This window comes from Monodelphis domestica, chromosome 3, assembly GCF_027887165.1.
Source record: "Monodelphis domestica isolate mMonDom1 chromosome 3, mMonDom1.pri, whole genome shotgun sequence".
NCBI lineage: Eukaryota > Metazoa > Chordata > Mammalia > Didelphimorphia > Didelphidae > Monodelphis > Monodelphis domestica.
The window spans coordinates 213,174,248-213,193,302 of record NC_077229.1 but is presented as its reverse complement, the minus strand read 5'-3'; the positions used below and the strand labels follow the sequence as shown (position 1 = coordinate 213,193,302).

General features: G+C 36.5%; 1 protein-coding gene across 1 annotated transcript in view; it reads right to left on the bottom strand.

Annotated features, from left to right (window-relative positions):
* Positions 1-313: 313 nt before the first annotated feature.
* Positions 314-19,055, bottom strand: part of STMND1 (stathmin domain containing 1) — a 38,431-nt gene continuing 19,689 nt past the window's right edge. The window contains exons 4-5 of the mRNA XM_007487907.3: positions 10,485-10,616; positions 314-6,653 (exon numbers count right to left, since the gene is read on the bottom strand). Of these exons, the coding sequence (XP_007487969.1) occupies positions 6,363-6,653; positions 10,485-10,616 (423 nt within the window). The 3' untranslated portion in view covers positions 314-6,362. The remainder of the gene's footprint in view (positions 6,654-10,484; positions 10,617-19,055) is intronic.

Genomic DNA, 19,055 nt, shown 5'->3' with positions numbered 1-19,055 from the left:
CTTCCATAGTTTGGCTTCCTTTAAATTTCCATAATTGTAGCTGTAGCACTTGTTTTGGTTCCATTTATTTAATTCTGCATCTGCTTATAAAAAACTTCTAAAGTATTTTTTAAAAATTCATTGTGCTCAATGAATCAAAAATTTAAAAGTCTAGTTCTAGTTATTTGGATTAGTTTACAATGTAATTGAATTATCCTGTTCTCTTTTAAGAAGCATGGAAAAGATCCTTTTTACATGCGAGATAAAAAGGAAGTCTAAAAATTATCCTATAATTTCTTTGCAATAGAACTTCATGTTTGTCAATTGAGGGCACTTGGTTTACTCAAAAGCATTTTTATTTTTGCTGATTCCATATTCTAAATGTGAGACACAGGGCTTCAAGTCAGTGATATCAACAACAAAAAATGATTGTATCATTTAGGTCCTAGATCATAGGATCACAGATGTATAGCAATAAAAAGCTCAGAGAGAAAATAATCTGAGAATAACATCAAAAAAGGACTGAAGTTTAAGAGGATACCCCGAACTTCCCAGAAAACAGAGCCTACTTATAATTATATGGATAAATGAGCAAAAAACAAAAAAGCACCTAACTTTAAAGAATTTTTATGGAGACAAAGAGCAAGGTATAGACACAGAAAGGGACAGCCAAAGCAAAGGAAACACATGCAAAGTTCAAAATAAAAATATAAATTGGACACAAAGTCTGGAAGAGCTCAAAAAAAGACTTCAAAAATCAGTTAAGAGAGGCAGAAGAAAAGTGGAGAAGTATTAAAATGGAGAAAGGATTTTACACAGAGTTGAAATGGAATGCTGGAGAAGAAATGGGCCAATGGAAAAAAAGGAGAACCAAAACCTGACAGGAAAATCAGGCCTTAAAAATCAGAATTGACCATCTAGAAACTAATGATTTCATGAGAAATCAAGACACAATAAAGCAGAATCAAAGGAATAAAAAAAAAATAAAACTCAGAGGAAAACATGAAATATCTTATTGAAAAAACAACAGACCTAGCAAATAGTTCTAGGAGAGACAATTTGAGAATTATTAGACTACTTGAAAGCTATGATCAAGAAAAAACCTTGGACATCATATTGAAAGAAATTATCATAGATAGCTGCCCAGAGATCCTCAAGCAAGAAAATAAAATTGAAATTGAAAGAATTCACAGATTGACTCCAGAAAGAAAAATATTCTAAATCCATTTTTAAAAAAGAAGAAAACTCAGAGTTTGTGTATAGTCCATTCATTTTATAGATAAGGAAGATAAGGCTTTGGAGGACTAAGTGACTTGCCCATTTAAGTCACTATGGTCATATACTTAGAATGCATGAGAGAGGTATAATGTTAAACCATATCCTTTGCCACAAAGGCCTGTGCTCCCTCAATTGTATCACTGTTGCAGATGTCTAAAGTGAAATTATTAATAAAAAAATAAAATATATAATGGCAGAGGTTATCATTAATCTGCCATTATTATGTTTGTATTTTCCAGATGAAAAACAACAACAGATCTCTATAGGAATGAATTGTGTTCAGGTCTTTAAAAATAAGTAAAGAAATACATAATCTTTATACTCATAGGTCAGAGTTCTGTTCCTTCTGGTGTGAAAATTTGTTTGAGCCATTATCATATTTTATAACATTGGTAAATGCCATTACCAAGCATCATTCTGAAATGGCTAATTACTATTTCCGTGTACTTGAATTAAAAAAAAGACAGATTCATAAATAACAAACCAATAATACACACTTATATGGGGAGTTAGCTAGCATTGTTATTGTATAACAGTGCCTGGACTCATTACACTGACTAAGAAATATATCATGTTGTTGCATGATACCTTTATAGTATTCTAAGGAGTGTTGGTGAAATAAACAAAAAACATACATCAAACCCATTTATGAACTATAGAGCAGAGGCAGTTAAGTAGTATGGTAAATACCATGCTAGACTTGGAGTTGAGAAGAACTGAATTCAAATCCTGCTCCAGACCATTATACTCTGTATGATAAATCAATCCACTTAAACTCTGAAAGTTTCAGTTTTCTCATCTGTAAAATGAGGATAATAAATAACATCAACCTCAGGGGGTTGTTTGAGGACACATTTTTGTGAGATAGCATTTTTAAAGGTGCTTTGCAAACCTTAAAGTCTAAATAAATGCTAGTTATTATTTTATAGAGGTATCCTAGAATGAAGTATTGATAACTGGATGGATTTTGAGGCCCTGAAAATAATAATAGTCATAATAATAATAATAATTATCATTTATAAAGCACTTTGCTTTTTGCAAAAACCTTTATAGGCATTACCCCCTTGCCTGTTATCAAATATACCTTCCAAAATGCCCAAACTGAATTGTCCCATTCTCTCTTCCTTTATTCCAGTCTTTGATGAAGAAGTAACAGTATGAATCACTCCTCTACTTGTTTCCTTTATACCCTCTCCTCTAGAGTCATGTCTCTTTACTCATTCCCATTCTCTAGTTTTGGTTCAATATACTAAAACCCTTCACTAGATGAACTCACTTAATGCTAATGCCTTCCCTCTGTTGGCTATCTCCAGTTTATCTTATCTATATTTTTCTTGTTAGGATACAAGCTCCTTAAAATCAGGAACTATCTTTTGTCTTTCTTATATGTATTCCAGTGTCTAGCACAAAGAAAGTGCTTAAAAATGCTTATTGGTGGACTCTCCTTGTTTTTGAGTATTTAGATCAACTGCCTATGAATACAATACAATACATACATGAATAAAATACAATAATGGATGAATTAATTGCACATTAATTTAAGTTACTGCCCTCTTCCCTTTCATAGGCTAAGCTCAGAGAGCTAAATAACTGGAAGAATATTAATTATTCATGGGTAGGCTCAGTCAATATAAACAAAATGACAATTCTACATAGCTGCAAAATGATACTCCGATTAACCTGGATATGTCATTTCCCTGTTGCCTCTAGTCACAAAGATTGGATCTAGCTATCTCCTGATTGTAACAATGAAGATACTTAGCTCTTTCTTTATAGTGAAGCTAGAATTGTAAGCTACAATCTACTGTTAGATTTTTAACTACAAAAAGGGGTTAAGTAACTACAAAAGGTGAATTAACCACAAAAAGGTGTTAAGTAACTACAAAAGGTGAATTTACCAAAAGAGGTGTTAAGTAACCCCAAAAGATATAATCTAACCGGAGAAGGTGAGAACTAAAGAATGGACAGTCCTGGAGAAAATCTAACTAAGGAAGGTGAGAACTATAGAATGGGCAATCCTAGAGAAAAGTGTCTGCTGTGACTGGTAGATGTGAAAATTTAGAGGAGGTGACACAAGAGAAAAAGGTCTTTAAATAGAGGGGAAAAAGGCTGAAGAGGACAGTCAGTCACCTGGGATTGGAGTGAAGGACAGAGGAGCCAGTGGAAGACCAGTACCCAGACTTCTTTTTTAGACTGTTACCACTAGTGAGTCAAAGGCTGACTTAGTGGACTTGCTTTTCTCTGCCCCTGGCTGGGACTTAGAAATTCTAACTGATATAGTGACCTCGCCTTTATGGAGGCATGAAGCCTCCAGGTAAGGCCCATCTTCTTGAGACTCTCTTCCCCTGGCTGGGGCTTAGAGTTTCTAACTGGTATCAGTAGAAGCCAGAGTTTTTTTCCTCTCTCTCTTTCATTCCTTAATATCTTCCTTCTATTGTAAATATTGTAAATAAACTACCATAAATTCCATTTACTTTAGTAATTCATTTTGGGATTTAGAAATTAAATCCCTGGAGACCACCTAATAAAACCACCTAATTAATATATTCAGAGTCCAACCACAATTAAAATTTAAAAAGTTTAAAATATATCCTCTCTGTGGCAAAAAGGTCTTCACAGTCTGTCTCCAGTTTGCCTTTCTAAGCTTACCATATATTGATTTACTTCAGCAATACAAAGTATGGTAAAGTGAATGGTTATTAAAGTGTGGACCACCCACTCCTGATAATTCCTGAGACCTTTCTAGAGGGTCCATAACATAAAAACTATTTTAATAATAATATTAAGGAGTTATTTACTTATTAAAATACTCCTCCCTTTTGCAACTACATGTCTATGTAAGGCCATATTTTTCTTCATATATTTCAACCAAAACAACATTAACACAACTGATTGAATACATTTGCAAATATGAGAATCCAGTTGTCTTCTATTAATCAAGACATTAAGGAAATTTTTCAAAATATGTGAAACAATGCCTCTCTTCTTACTAATTGTTCTTTGTTTTGGGAAATGTTATTTTTCATAGAAATGTGTTACTTATATAAAACATATAATGGGGTATTTTAAAAAGTGAATTAATCAATATTTTTAGATAATCAATTTTAATTTCTCATAAAGTAAATATCCATAAGTATCACCCAGTAAACAAAAGCTTTTCAGGATCCTCAATAATTTTAAGAGCATAAAGAGGTATTGAAATAAAAATATTTGAGAATCTGACTTTAGATACTCTACACTGTACTCAAAGCTATCTACTTCAATGGTCCTCTGTCCACAAAATTCCACCTTCCTTCTCTGTGTTTTTGCATAGTGTTTCTCCCATGTCCAGAATGCACTTCCTCCCCCTTTTAAAATGTTCTTGATATAGTTTGTTTTAAAACAAACAAAAAAACACTTAAAGTCTCTTATAACAAAATAAAAACTAATGATCTGTAGGTCTCATCTGCAAGTGCATGCAATATTTTAAACTCTTAGTCCTTCACTTCTACCTTTTTATTAAAGAAAAAAGAAAGAAATTTATTTTCTTTCCATCCCACCTCCACACCATCAGAATAAAATATAAAATAAAAACAAATTTCTTGTAACAAATCTGTATAGTCAAGCAAAAAAATAATTCCCTCAATGATTGTATAAAAAAGTACACATTTCATTCTGCACCAAAAATCCTTTAAGGATTGATTCAAATGACACCTCTTGTAAAAGGCATATCCCGAATTCTCCGAGGGCTCCCTTCAGACATGATTTTTAAAATATATTTTGCATTTATTTATGTGAATTCATGTTTTTCCCTCCATGAAAAAATAGATCCTCTTTGAGGGTAGGGACTATTGTTTTTATTTTTTTATTTCTGTGCCTAGCAGAGTGAGTGGTCCACCATAACTGCTTAATAAATGGTTGTTTCATGAAGGAATAAATGAATGATCTTACTTGATCCTCACAACAACTAAAGAGATTTATAAGTATTATGAGCTCCATTCTACAGATGATGAAACTAAGGTTTGGAGAGGTTAATCTACTTGTTCATGGTCCCATTGCTAGAAAGTGTAAGAGGTAGAATTCAAAACCAAATCTCTCTCCTGACACTCCAGGACTCTCCCTACTACACTAATAGTGCCTTTCAGCAACCACAACATACTTTCAGACTGCTTATCTTACCCACCCAAGAACTTAGCTTTGAAAGGAAAGGCACAGATGATCTAATATACATTGAGCCAAAGAAATACTTGGCTGAGCCTTTATTGACTATATAGGCAGTGGGGGGAAAGGCTGCCTCCCTAGGCTGCCTCCTTCCTCTTGATCCTTCTCTTCCTTTGGGTTGCATGGAGATGAAATTGCTAACCTTGACATCAGCACTCTCTGTAGCCCTGGGTACTAACAGTAGCACTAAGCAATACATATCATTGCCACTGGACTAGCTACTACATTAAGAAGGTCTTTAGGAGAGGGACAGAGCAAGGACTTAATTTTAAGAATTAGTGAAATATCACATGTATAGTTTACATTGAATGAAGTGGACCAGACTTTATTCCAAATGCATTTAGTTAATTCGATGATACCCATCAAACCAATATGCTTCTCCTTAATTTCATTTAAGTAGAATACCTCTTTATTGTTATTTAGTAGTTTTCAATAATGCTTGACTTTTATGAACCCTTTTGAGGTTCTCTTGGCAAAGATATTGTATACATTTTTCCTTCCAGCTCATTTTATAGATGAGGAAACTGAGGCAAACAGTGTTAAGTGTGGTGCCCAAGGTCACACAGCTGGTAAGTGTCTGAAGTCACATTTGAACCCAGATCCTCTGACTCCAGGGTTGGTACTTTACTCACTGCAATACCTAGCTCCCCCATTATAGCTCTTTACCCTTTTGAAAGGACAGACATTTAATCTTCCCCCACAAATCTTTTTTTTCTGTGAAGTTTTGGCAACAATCTATGCTCCAAAGTGCAAAATTCCCAAGTCAGGGGCAAAAGTCAGTATGTCATTATAGCTGATTTGCTGTTTGGTTGTGTTTTGTTTGTGTAATGGATGCATTAACATATCAGAAATAGGGGTATATGGATTAAATTAGATTTGGATCCCCAAAATGCAACACTAGTGTGTCAGAATGCATCATCAGAAGTGTTGTAGTGCACATCTGACTCCACAACCCCAAAGCCTTCGTAGTTTTGATTTATTTCACTTGAGACTATGTTGCCTTTCCCAAAGCTTTTTTTCCTTTTTGCTTGCCTTTCTGTTTCCATGGTAGAAGTCTGAAACATAGTATAGTCTGTAGTTTTAAATCCTTTGGTAAATGGAGTGTCATCTTCACTCAGCTCTGCTGTGCTTGAAGGGACAATTGGTGGCAGAGGCCTGTCACTTCTCAGCCTTTTTTTCATTTCTTCACCTTTAACCTGCAGAATAATGTTGAGGGTAAGGTAAATGAATGAATCATTTCTTTTGGAATTTCTGCACATTGCCCTACCTGCTCCTATCCACAGTTAGTATTTTTTGGGATATCACAAAGAAAATGAATACAAAATATTATGTTTGGTTCTTTGCACCTCATTTAGGGAAGGATGCTGACAAACTAAAGAAATGAAAAAGCAAAAATGATAGGCTGGCTAAATGGCAAGGGCAAGGGAGTAACCACTGGACAGCCTTTGGGCTTCACTGGCATCTTCACAGTATCCAAAGAAAATGAGGAAGGCCCCTGGTATGTTTTGTGGACTACCTATGTCAAATTTATTGGAAGACACCAGACAAGAGTCACCCCCAAATAGACAGGCATGGATGGGTCACGCTGTATATTAATGGAGATCCATTAGAGGAATACCTACATGAGATCACAGATCCATCTGAGTTTTTGAGATGACAAAATGGAAAGTGTCCAGAAAAGCATGATCAAGCTGGAGTGAACTAAAAACCATTAATTACGTTTTTAAGAACATTTGAAAGTCATGGAGATTAGCCTGCAAAAAAGGAGGATTTATGGGACACATGACAGCTGACTTTGATATCTGAAAGACTACAACTTAGGATGTGAATTATACTTTTTTTGCTTTGTTCCTGACAGCAAAACTAGCAGCAAGTAGAAGCTTCAGGTGGAAAGATTTCAGCAACACATCAAGAAAACTTTCTAACACTAAATTGTAAGAAAAACTGTAATAGCTTGCTTTGGAAAGTGGTCAATTATTCCTCACTTGAAGGTCATCAAATGAAAGGTAGATGACCATCTACTTGGGATGTAATAGAGACAATGTTTGGTCAGGTAGAGGAAAGATTAAGTGACCTCCGAGGCCTCTCCCAGTTCTGAGATTTTGAGAAATGTCCCCAGAACAAAATTTGTTTGATTTCTAGTTTTTCTCAGATCTTTTAAACATTGCCGCTTTTCTCTAATAGAAATGGGAATGAGAGTAGGAAAAGGTCCTCCTTGAATATGGTCTCTCCCATTCTCTGGCCCAATGCACGAATAAATCACTTTTCTTTTTTTGCCTCATTTTCCTAAAAAATGAGTGGGCTGTTACATCATTTCTAAGGTCTTTTCCATCATTAAAGTTCTAAAGTTCTAAGAAGGAAAAGATGAAACTTCTTTTTTTAATTCAAAGATATTTCATTTTTCCAATTATATGAAATAATATTACACAATTCTGAAATTATGAGATACATATTGTCTCCCTCCCTTCCCTCCCTCCTGCCAGAGATGGTTAGTAATTTGTAGATGATATTTCTTGATGAAGGATAGTCCTAAGATCATGGCCACTGAGGGGCATCAAGGTCAACTAATTCATTACCATTATCTTCTCTCTAAGATGGACAAACCTTGAATTATTCCAGCATAAGAGCCAGTTTACACATTTTTGCAAAATCTCTAGATAAGGAGACTATAACATTATAAAGGAAATAATTTGGCTAAATTTGAAGTTCCTTAAAATTAAACTCTGTTATTATTCACTATCCTCTTTTTTCAAAAAGAGAATCAGAGCTTTAGAGATGGAGGAGACCTTAGAGGCCACCTCATCAGCTCTTCTAATTTTAGAGCAGGGATATTGAAGCTGATGGAAGTTATGTGGCTTGCTCAAGGTCATGTGGATAGTTTTGGGGAAGAATTTGAACACAGGTCCTCTAAACACCAGGTCTATCACTCTAGCCACTATTCCATTTTTCTGCTCTAAGGAGGGGGCTTAAATGCAAATAAAAACAGTCCTGGGACAAGTCACTATCTTATTATTTTTTTATATTTAATGTTCTATGGACTATTTTTGCAAAGTTGGATAAAATAATTGCTTTTATAATGGAATAAAAGCATTAGGATATAACTCATGGCAGGATCTTAGGGATGATAGGAACTTCATCCTGTTCTCACAGCATTTTTATGTCTTCTGCTAGGTCTCTATATTTTGAATTTTTTCCTTTCATGTATCGGTGATTATGAATCTTTGTCTTGGCAGCATCCATTAAAACATTAAGCTTACATTTTGGTAGATCATTGTTGTGTCCAGACAACTCTGGGCATCAATTTAGTTTTTGATAAGGCTCTACTTTAAGGACAATTTATCTGCAGAACTTTCAAGGGTATTTTGAGGTCTATATTTGTATCATGGGAATTTATCATCTGTCAGTTTATGAAAGATGGCAAGTTTATTAATGTAATTCTTTTTCTTCATCTTCATCATCATCATTAATCTAAGCTCAATCCCTGTTAGGTCATGCTTCCCAATCCATCCTTTTCCTTCTCTTACTCCTCCTCCTTCTCCTCCTCTAATAGCTCAAGAGCTTTCTTTCTTATTCATTTCTAGTTTGACACATTGCTGCTCAAGTTATAATGTGTCTTCAAGGACTTGAAGACTTAGCTGTATTCCTCATTGCCAAACTTTTGCTTATTTCTGTTTTGCTTTTCTCTTCTTTTGTACCAACTCTCTATTATTCAAACAACCAGAATGCTTCTAAGGGCAAGGGCCAAGAGTGAGGAGGACATGCCTAATGGGACAAATCCATCTGTTGTGGCAGTTGTTCTCAAACTCTTGGGTCTCAGTGTTGGAGGGGATTGTATTTCTTCTTTTTGCTCTTGAAAATTACTCAGGACCCAAAAGAACTTTAGTTTACATAGGTTTTATCTATCAATATCTACCATATTAGAAATTAAACCATCTTAGCACTATTGAAAACATTATGAAAACAGTTTTGACCTTGACGACCTCCCAAAAGGGTCTCGGGGATCACCAGGGATCCCTAGAATTGACTTTGAGAGCCTCTATCCTGTCAAGATTGGCCCAAGGTCTCAGATATCTTGGTAGTATGTCCAGGTTCATAAATCAAAGGCCACAGTTCTTACAGAGCCAAAACTGGAGTACCAAAGGTCTGGTTTGAATCAACCAGATAAAAGATTCAGCCTGTATGAATGGAATTTAGATGGTGATTAACTAAACAGTCCTTCCACTTATGAAATATGGTGTCATTAAATCTGTGCTGCTTCTCCTCCAACTCTATTCTTCTAATTAAAGCTTCCCATCACTGAGATTTCCCTGTTAGCACTTTTGGGGAGTAGAGGGAAGTGACATCTTCTTAAAGCTGCTTAGAGCACATAATTGTTTTTTTCTTAGTCTAAACCTTGAATTTTGTTGTAGAGAAGTTCTGGTGGAGAAATTCTCTGTACCAATGTAGATCAGTCACTTTGGCAAAGTTGCTGATAATTACTATTTGTAGTCTATATCCTGCAATAAGAAGTGGTTTGGCAGAAGTGGGTTTTGAACCTAGATCTTCCTTACTTCAAGGTCAGTTCTCTACTTCCCCACATGGCTTCTCTCAGTTAAAAATGGCATATCATTAATTTTTTAAACCCTTAACTTCCATCTTGGAGTCAATACTGTGTATTGGTTCCAAGGCAGAAGAGTGGTAAGGGCTAGGCAATGGGGGTCAAGTGACTTGTCCAGGGTCACAAAGCTGGGACGTTTCTGAGGCCAGATTTGAACCTAGGATCTCCCATCTCTAGGCCTGGCTCTCAATCCACTGAACTACCCAGCTGCCCCTGGCATAGCATTAATTTAAAATTATTTTATGTTTTTCCTTGGTAAAAATAAGGTTAAAAATGTGAACTCTATTAAAACCCAAGGATTCTTATAATATTCAACCCAAACTGGGAGGATGTATCTCAAAAAGAACAAGTCCTGCAAAAAAGGTTTGAAAATGACTGATTTTAGTAAGCAGACTCCATGAATTTCTGGTACGTATAAGGGCTAAGTTACCTTCCTCCTTTCATCTGCAGCCTTCATCTTCTCCTCTATATTTTTTATTGTGAAACCATTTGTTTCCCTTTTGGTCTTAAGTTTTTCTAGTCTGGCAGGTGGCTTCCTGAGAGGCTTTTCATCCATGTTCATCTGGAGGAAGAAAGAATTCAATATGAAAAATAGAAGGAAAAGACATACACACACAGACACTTTGGCAACAGGGTAAGAGAGAGGAAATGGCAAGCAGATACTGAAATTTTGACCCTCTTATTTTTTTCAATGTTGGTATATTAAAAAATTGGGGGATTAATATTCAAATCTGGTCTCAAACTCTTCATAGCTCTGTGACCCTGGGCAAATCACTCAACTCCCATCGCCTAGCCCTTGCCACTCTTCTGCCTTAGCACCAATACACAATATTGTTTCTAAGGTGGAAGGTAAGGGTTTAAAAATAAAATAAAATTTTATTAATAGGGTATCTCAGACCCTCCTTCACAGTTCATACCGTAGAAGGCACCATCCAACATTCAGATATGTATAAATAGATTACACCTTTTGTATTTTCATTTTTCAGTTCATTCTCTGGAAGTGAACATTCACAAGTTATTCTTCAAATATGAAATCTGTATCTATCTATAATGTTCTCTTGGTTCTACTTGTTTATTTTTTCATTATCTAATTTAGTTCTTTACAAGTTAAAAAAATAATCTTCTCATCATTTCTTATGGTGTAGTAATATTCCATTTCAATTTGTTTAGCCATTCACCAATTGATGGACCTCCCCTTGAATTCCAGTTCTTTGTCACCTCAAAGAGAGCTGCTATAAATGTTTTGAACCATCTTTTCCTTTTCCCTTGATATCCTCGTGAAGCAGATAAGTAATCATATTCCCGAAGTTCAGGATATCAAGTTTTATAATTCTGGACACAATTCCAAATTGCTCTTCATAATGGTTGTATCAATTCATAACCCCACCCACAATGTATTAGTGTCCCTCTTTTTCCACATTCCCTCCAACATTTGTCATTTTAGTCAGTTTATTGGGTGTGAGATGATACCTCAGAACTACTTTGGTTTGCATTTCCCTAATCTGTGACTATTTAGAGCATTTTTTTCATATATCCTTGCAAAGCTTTTATTTCTTCATCTGAAAACTGTGTTCATATCTTTTGTTCATTTATCATTTGGGGGATAGCTTTTATGCACATAAATTTTACAAAGTTCCTTATGTATTTTAGATATGAGACCTCTGAGAGACTGTCTATAAACATTTCTTCCCAATTTTCCACTTCCCTTCTAATTTTGGCAGCATTTGTTTTATTTGTACAAGAACTTGCCACTGCCTTAGTCTTGAGGGAGCCAAAAACCTAATGAAGAGTGGACATTATTTCATAGTACCAGGCTAAGTCGTGAATGTTGCCAACAATGGAAAGTCCTAAAAAGGATGTAAAAGAAAACTTACATGGTTTAGAGTTTTAAAAATCACAAACTATTTGTGACAGAAAAAATGTGGCAAGAAGGAAAAACTTTTCTGAAACTAGATGGAAAAGAATTAATATGAAGTAGGAAGGAATTCTGGGAATAAGCATAAGATGGAGAAATTAGGTGAGTTGGCAATTGATTTATGTTGTTGTTGTTTGGTCATTTCAGTTATGTATCATTCTTAGGGATCCCATTTGGGGTCTTCTTGGGGAAGATACTGGAGTGGCTTGCCATTTCCTTCTTCAGCTTATTTTACAGATGAGGAAACTGAGGCAAGCAGGATTAAGTTGCCCAGAGAAGACAGCTAGTGTCTGAGATAAAATTTGAACTCTGGTCTTCCTAATTCTACTACACTATAAGTAAACAGTCCTTTTACTTAGACTCAGTCACCTTAGGTGTTGAAATTGGTTTTGACTCATATCACATCTTAAATACACTGTTGGTCTCAGACAATCAGGACAGAGTTTAATACCTGCACATTCTCCATGAGGGTTTTCAATGTGGTCCTTTCCCTGTCCTACTGCAGTAGTTCTAATGGTCTCAGAGAAGCTAGATGAATTCCTGAATGAGGTCTTCGGATTTCAAAGTTTGGTCAATCTCTGGGATAAATTTCATAGGTTTTTCTCTTGAGTCTTTGCTGGACCAGAAGTTAGGCTCTTGGACCATAATCACCTGACTTGTGGGAAGTCAGACCAATTTTTCTGTATTTGACAAACTGCCTAAACTACATCCTCTTTTCTTTACTTAACACCCTCTCCTTCCTACTCTGCCCCTCCTCTAGGAGCTGCTTGTCCCCTGAATCTGTAATTTTCCATTTGAAGCTAGATATGTCTAGTTTTCTAGCTGATTGACATCCCCATGTAACTTCAAGGATAGGAAACCAGACACCCCTGAAAGGTATCTTTTTCCTCCCTTCAGATTTAAGAGCTGTCCAAACTTTCCTAAACCATGGAATGAAGACACATTCAGGAATCTGAGGAAGAAACTTCTCCCAAGACCATTATGAATTTGCTTATGATGCTATGGCCCTTTAAAAAGGCTCCCTGGTGACATCCCTACTTATGTTCCTTCTGGTCCCTTCTCAGTTCCACACTGGAGGAATCCTGACACCCACATTAGGAGGCAGTGGCCACATAGGGATCTTGCTCTAGCTTGGAGAACAATCATAGAACTTGGAATGTCAGTTTCATTCGATGAAAATGTTGGCTATATGCGCAATACTAAAAAATCACAACTATTATACTATATTTACCTAGAATAAAAAAGTGAGAGTCAAAAGAAAGTCATGAGAGCCAAGAATCCTGAATTTCAGTGGTGGCTCCGACACATGCTGTGTGACTGTGAGCAGATTTCTTAACATTTCTGGACCTTATTTCAGTGCTTGAATTAAATGATTTCTCAGGTCATTTCCAAAGTGTCCATGAAATTTTATGATTCTATGAAAGTTATTTGTTTGTTTTTTTAAGAAAGGAGAAAAAAATTGTATTTTGCTTTTTGGCTCAGTTGCAGTTATTGAAGAGTTCATGTGGTGAGAATTTCTTCACCACATATAGACTGTGGGATGTGTTTGACAAACCAGGGTTGTTTTGTTTTTTTTAATTTATTTTATTTTTTTTATGACAATTGGCACTTGGGCCTCCTGCTGGGGAAAGCCATCTGCTGAAAAAGAAACTACTTGTTACTCTAACAGTATTGGGGCTCAGAGATATTATAATCTATATTAGACAGTGAAGTTAGGTGAAATTCTTCAATAGCAAAAACTAAAAGGAAATTAAATTTGTATTCTTACATAGTAAAACCCAGTAAAAGAAGACACAGTTGGATTCTAGAATTTTGGGTGGTTTTAATTTAGCAATGTGAATCTGAAAAGGGTGGGAAAAGTGTGCAATTGTATAAAAACTGGACTTTTCTACCTTATCAAATAATAGGATTTGGTTCATTCTGATGGACCTAAGTTTTCATTGGATCCATCACTCATTCCTTCTAAGGAGAAAGAATTCTACCCTTTACCTCTATATTGACCTTATTTAAAAAACAAACAAACATATGTAGGGGGCAGCTAGGTTACACAATGGATGGAGTGCTAGCCTTGGATTCAGGAGGACTGGGGTTCGAATATGACCTCAGATTACTCCTAACTGTGGGATTCTGGGCAAGCTCCTTAACCCAGATTGCCTACCCCTACTACCTAGCCCTTCTTTTTAAGAATCAATACAAAATACATGTAACTGGGAAAAAAAAGTTTAAAAAATGTTAAAAAAAAGAAATGATACTAAGTTTTGAGAGATGGGGAGAGAGAAAGTGAGAGAGGAAAAGAGAGAGAGAGAGAGAGAGCAAGGTGGGGGAGAGAGACAAAGCGATAGAGACAGAGACAGAGAGAGGGGGGTGAGAGAGAAAGAGAGAGGGGCGAGGGGAGAGAGAAGGGAAAAGGGAGAGAAGAAACTATTATAGGAGGGAAGGGGAGAATTTGGAAATAAAAAATTTTTAAATGCTAAAATTAAATAAATAATAAAAAAATGATACTAATACAGAAGGTGAGTTTTTTTTTTAAAGCCATATATGGGATGGTTACTTTTTTTCTATTTGCATATTATGCTAGTCCTTGTAACATAATAATAGAAAGCCTACTGGTTTGGGAGTCCAAAGACCTTGGTTCAAATCTAACTTTACTACTTACTACCTGTGTGAACTTGTGTAAATCACATTTCATTTCCTTCAATTTCAGTTTCCTCTTCTATAAAATGAGGGTTTGGACTAGATGGTCTCTGTGGTCCTTTCTAGCTCTAAATCTCTGATTCTATGTGGTTTCTTTTTTTTTTTTAATATTCATTACTTTATTTCTTCTGTGAATATTTCTCTAGTGTGAACAACACGTGTCTTCTTTCTCAACTTGACAAACATAGGAATATGCATTGTGTGATAAAATATGAACAAACTATATTATATAACCTGCCTTCCTGGGAGGAGGGTGGGGAGGAAAGCAGGAACATGGATCACAAGACAATAGAAAACAAATTATCAGTAGTCTAAATACTGAAAACAAAGTCACCTTCGAAAATATCACCAATTGGTTATTGGGGTCCATTTCATTTTTGCCTTTGTATCATTAGTCCCTTGCACAGCATCTGGCATCAGCAAGTATTTAATAAATGTCTCTTGATTGATTAATGGACACATTTTCAAGTTTAATAGTCCAACATCCTGGGAAAACATTCGGTTCTTACTCCTCTAGTCAACCGCATTTCTCCATACCGCTTCCTGAGTCTCCTAGGCATTGCTCAGAAGTCTCCTAATTAGCTATTGACCCAAGTCTGAACCTACCTTGATTCGAGTGCCTAACGGGAACCCTGTGCACAGGATGGCAGTGGGCCAGGGCTTCTCTGAAGAGGTTTGCCGCTCTTGTTCTGCCTCTCAACCCTCTGGGAAAGGTCGCTGGGCATTAGCTAGCATTATTCTTTCTGGGCCCAGTCGGACTTCCTCCCTCTTGGAAAGCTCCCTCTGAGGTTCAATAAAGAGTGTCATATAGACTGGAGGTCACTCCATTCAGTCATGCTTACAGCAGTTTCACTTCCTTTGAGGGCGATGAATCTTTGCCCTTTCGCTCCTCTTCCCCCGCTACCACTGGTCATATCAGGCACTGGATGCTCGAGGAGCCACACCAATGAAAAAGACCAGGGATAGACTATGGAAAGTCCAGAGCCAGAAAGTCATTTATATTTATCTTGATATTTCTAACAGGGAGAAATAGTGTGGTCTAGTGGTCATAGAACTTCCCTTGGAATTTAGAAGGCTTGGGTTCCAGTTTTGCCTCTGAAGCGTAGTGGATATGTATAATGGACAGGCAGAGACAGACAGAGAGACAGAGAGATAGAGACAGCAAGAGAAGGGAGAGAAAAAAAGGGGAGAGAAATCTGACAAGTTGCTTATCCAGCAGGCAGTCTGGAATTCCTTCAGTACTTAGCAACAAGCAAATAAAGTGAAAAACAGACAAAAGGGAGTCCCTGCGGTGGGCACAGATGCTCTATGGCCCTCCTGAGATCAGCTGCACTCTGGGGATTCTCCCAATTCGGAGGATGGATGAAGCTCATTTATCTGCTCTCTCTGTCCTTATCTGTCCTCAGACATAGATGACAAATGGGGCTTAAGATAATGACTTGGGCTGATGAGGGACAAACCTTCATGTCTTAACAGGGCACCTTATAAGTATAAGAACCAATTTCTAAAGCCCTTTCTTATTCATTTTCCCATTTGCCCTCATGTTATTTTATTGAAAAACATTTCTTTTTCTGACTTGGTAATTAGGAAAGGTCTTTAAAAAACACTGAAAGCTACTCTTGCTATAATTTATTTTTTTCACTTCTATTTTGCTAATCTGATTCTCTTCATTTTAATACTGAATTTCAGTAATTGCTTAACATTCATCTTCTCTTTCACTCTTTTATCTTTTGATTTGCTCTGAGGATTTTCTTTTCTCTCCATTTAATGCCCTGGATTCCATATTCAGTTTTCTTTAAAAAAATCATATTTATTCTCTGAGAAGCAGCATGGCATACTGGATAGAGAACCAGTCCTGGAGTCTAGAAGACTCTTGTTCGAGTCCTCTGATGTGTACTAGCTTTGTGACCTTGTCTAAGTCACATACCTTCTCACCATGTCAACTCCCTCACCCCAAATTGCTGACAAACAGCATTGTTAGAAATTTTCATATTGAAAGTTCCCTTATATCGGTAATAATAACATTCCCTTATCAGGAAATAAATATGTTCAGGAAAATATGCCTCTAAAATATTTTATGATGTTTCATTTTTCATCATCGATGATCTCTATTTCTAACTAACTTTCATTTATTTATAAAGACCTCCTAACATTTTTATAATATCCCCATGGTCTTAAAGCAGTTTTAAGCCTTAATAACTTATGTATCTACTTTATTTTTTCCCTAAAACCCTTACTTTCTGTCTTGGAAACAATTCTTTTTTCTTCTTCTTCTTAAACCCTTGCCTTCTATCTTAGAATCAATACTGTGTATTGGTTCCAAGGCTGAAGAATGAGTGGCAAGGGCTAGGCAATGGGGGTTAAGTGACTTGCCAGGGTCACACAGCTAGGAAGTATCTGAGGCCAGATTTGAACCCAGGACCTCCCATCTCTGGGGCTGGCTCTCAATCCACGGAGCCACCCAGCTGTTCCCCTTAGGAACAATTCTAAGACAGAAAGGCAAAGGCTAGATAAATGGGGTTAAATGACTTGCCTGGAGTCACACAGCTAGGAAGTGTCTGAATCCAGATTTGAACCCAGGTCCTTCTGACTCCAGACTCTTGGGTTCAAAACAAAAGCTGTTCTAAAGAAGCGCTGGAAGGACTATTATTTTGTAAAAAGGCGTGGATGATGGTTTGTATAATGTACCACAAATCCAAGACACAAGCAACGACAGTTGAAGTCTGATTACTGAAATGAAGTGCAAAATACCATCCATCCTTTAGAAAACTTAATTGACAGAAACAAAAACTAAAACAACTGGAGCCAGTCAAATGTTGGCAATAATACCATTAAATTAACAATATCATGGGAAAAAAAAAGTTCTATCTACTGTGCTACCTAGTTGCCACCTCCTTCCCCACTTTGTATCTACTTGAAAAACATAGACTGCCATAAGACTTTTTGGACATCCTATATATGCAAGATGTCAGACACCTAGCACCCCTATAATTCTCTCCTAGATATATTAAGAAAGCCCTTGCTATGTATTGGTCATTGTGCAATCCTCCATCTAGATGAGATTTATGGCATAATGGACAGAGAGTTGGCCTCAGAGACTGGAAGACCAAGGTTCAAATTTTATTTCTGTGTGACCCTGGACAAGTCATTTAAGCATTCTCTCTGAGTACTCCAGCGAACACTCTTAAGACTTTAGTCACAGAGAAAGTTGATTAGTAGAGAGGATTTTTTCATTGAAAAACTCCCAATACTTATGAATTATAGATATAGTCCCTAACCTCTTCCATCCTGGTCTCCTAATCACCAGACTTCATGTTTGACATTCAGGGCTATATTTTACTCTTGGTATATTTAAAAATATTTTTATTTTATTTATTATTATTTATTTAATTTTATATTTCTTTTTATTATATGTATATATACATATATGTATTTAATTTTTTGCTCTCCTAGCTCTACAATGAATTGGTGCCTGGGGAGGGTTGGATGTTGGTGAGATTTCCAGGAATACAAAGACCTATTAAGTGCGGTACATCTCGACCCTGTCCCATGCCTGGTTTATCTTGGGCCACTCTGGCAGCCTGTTAGAGCTCCCAATGACTGTTTTATTTGCGTTCTGCTCTGCCAGTCTGGCCACCCACTTATATCTCTCTGACAACGCCATAGTTCTGTCTCTAGCAACCATTCCATTTCTAAATAACACATAAACAGTCTTTCTCCTCAGCTGCCTTAAAGGCACTGCTACAAAGTCAAGCCAGAAGTTTTCTTTTTTTTTTCCCTCTACAGATATATTTCTTCCAAAACACATCCTCTGTTCATTCTATCCCCATCTTTACACTTTCTTCTTTGACACCCAAATCACGGAGAGTAACTATTTTAATGGTATTCCTTCTGGCTTCAGAACCAAGATTTCCATGATATCCCTCTAGATGGGCATTTTTTTGATTTACATTTTTTTAACCAATTATATGTAATAACAAATTCCAAATCAGTTTCCCAAGTCATATGGTCCAAATTGTCTCCCTCCCTTCTTCCCTGCCCCCTTCTGGAGGTGGCAAGCAATTCAATCTGGTTTATACATGATGTTGACTTATTTTTTGAATGACTATACATGAGCTGCCACTTTCTCTCAGAGACTGCACAGTGTCTTATCTTCTTTCCTCCTTTTCTGTTCTGGGAGACTCACCATTACCAAAAGGCACACTTCTTTTTTCTAGCCCTGCTATCGTGTTTTCCTATTCTTGGTACAGCATTCTGCACATAGTAGATGCTTAATAAAGAGTTGCTCAATGAAGGAAATAAATTCTCCCTGCCTTTGTTTATGGCAAAGTCTATAAGACTTCACAGGCACTGAGGCAGATAGGTGGCTCAGTGGATAGAGCATCAGGACCC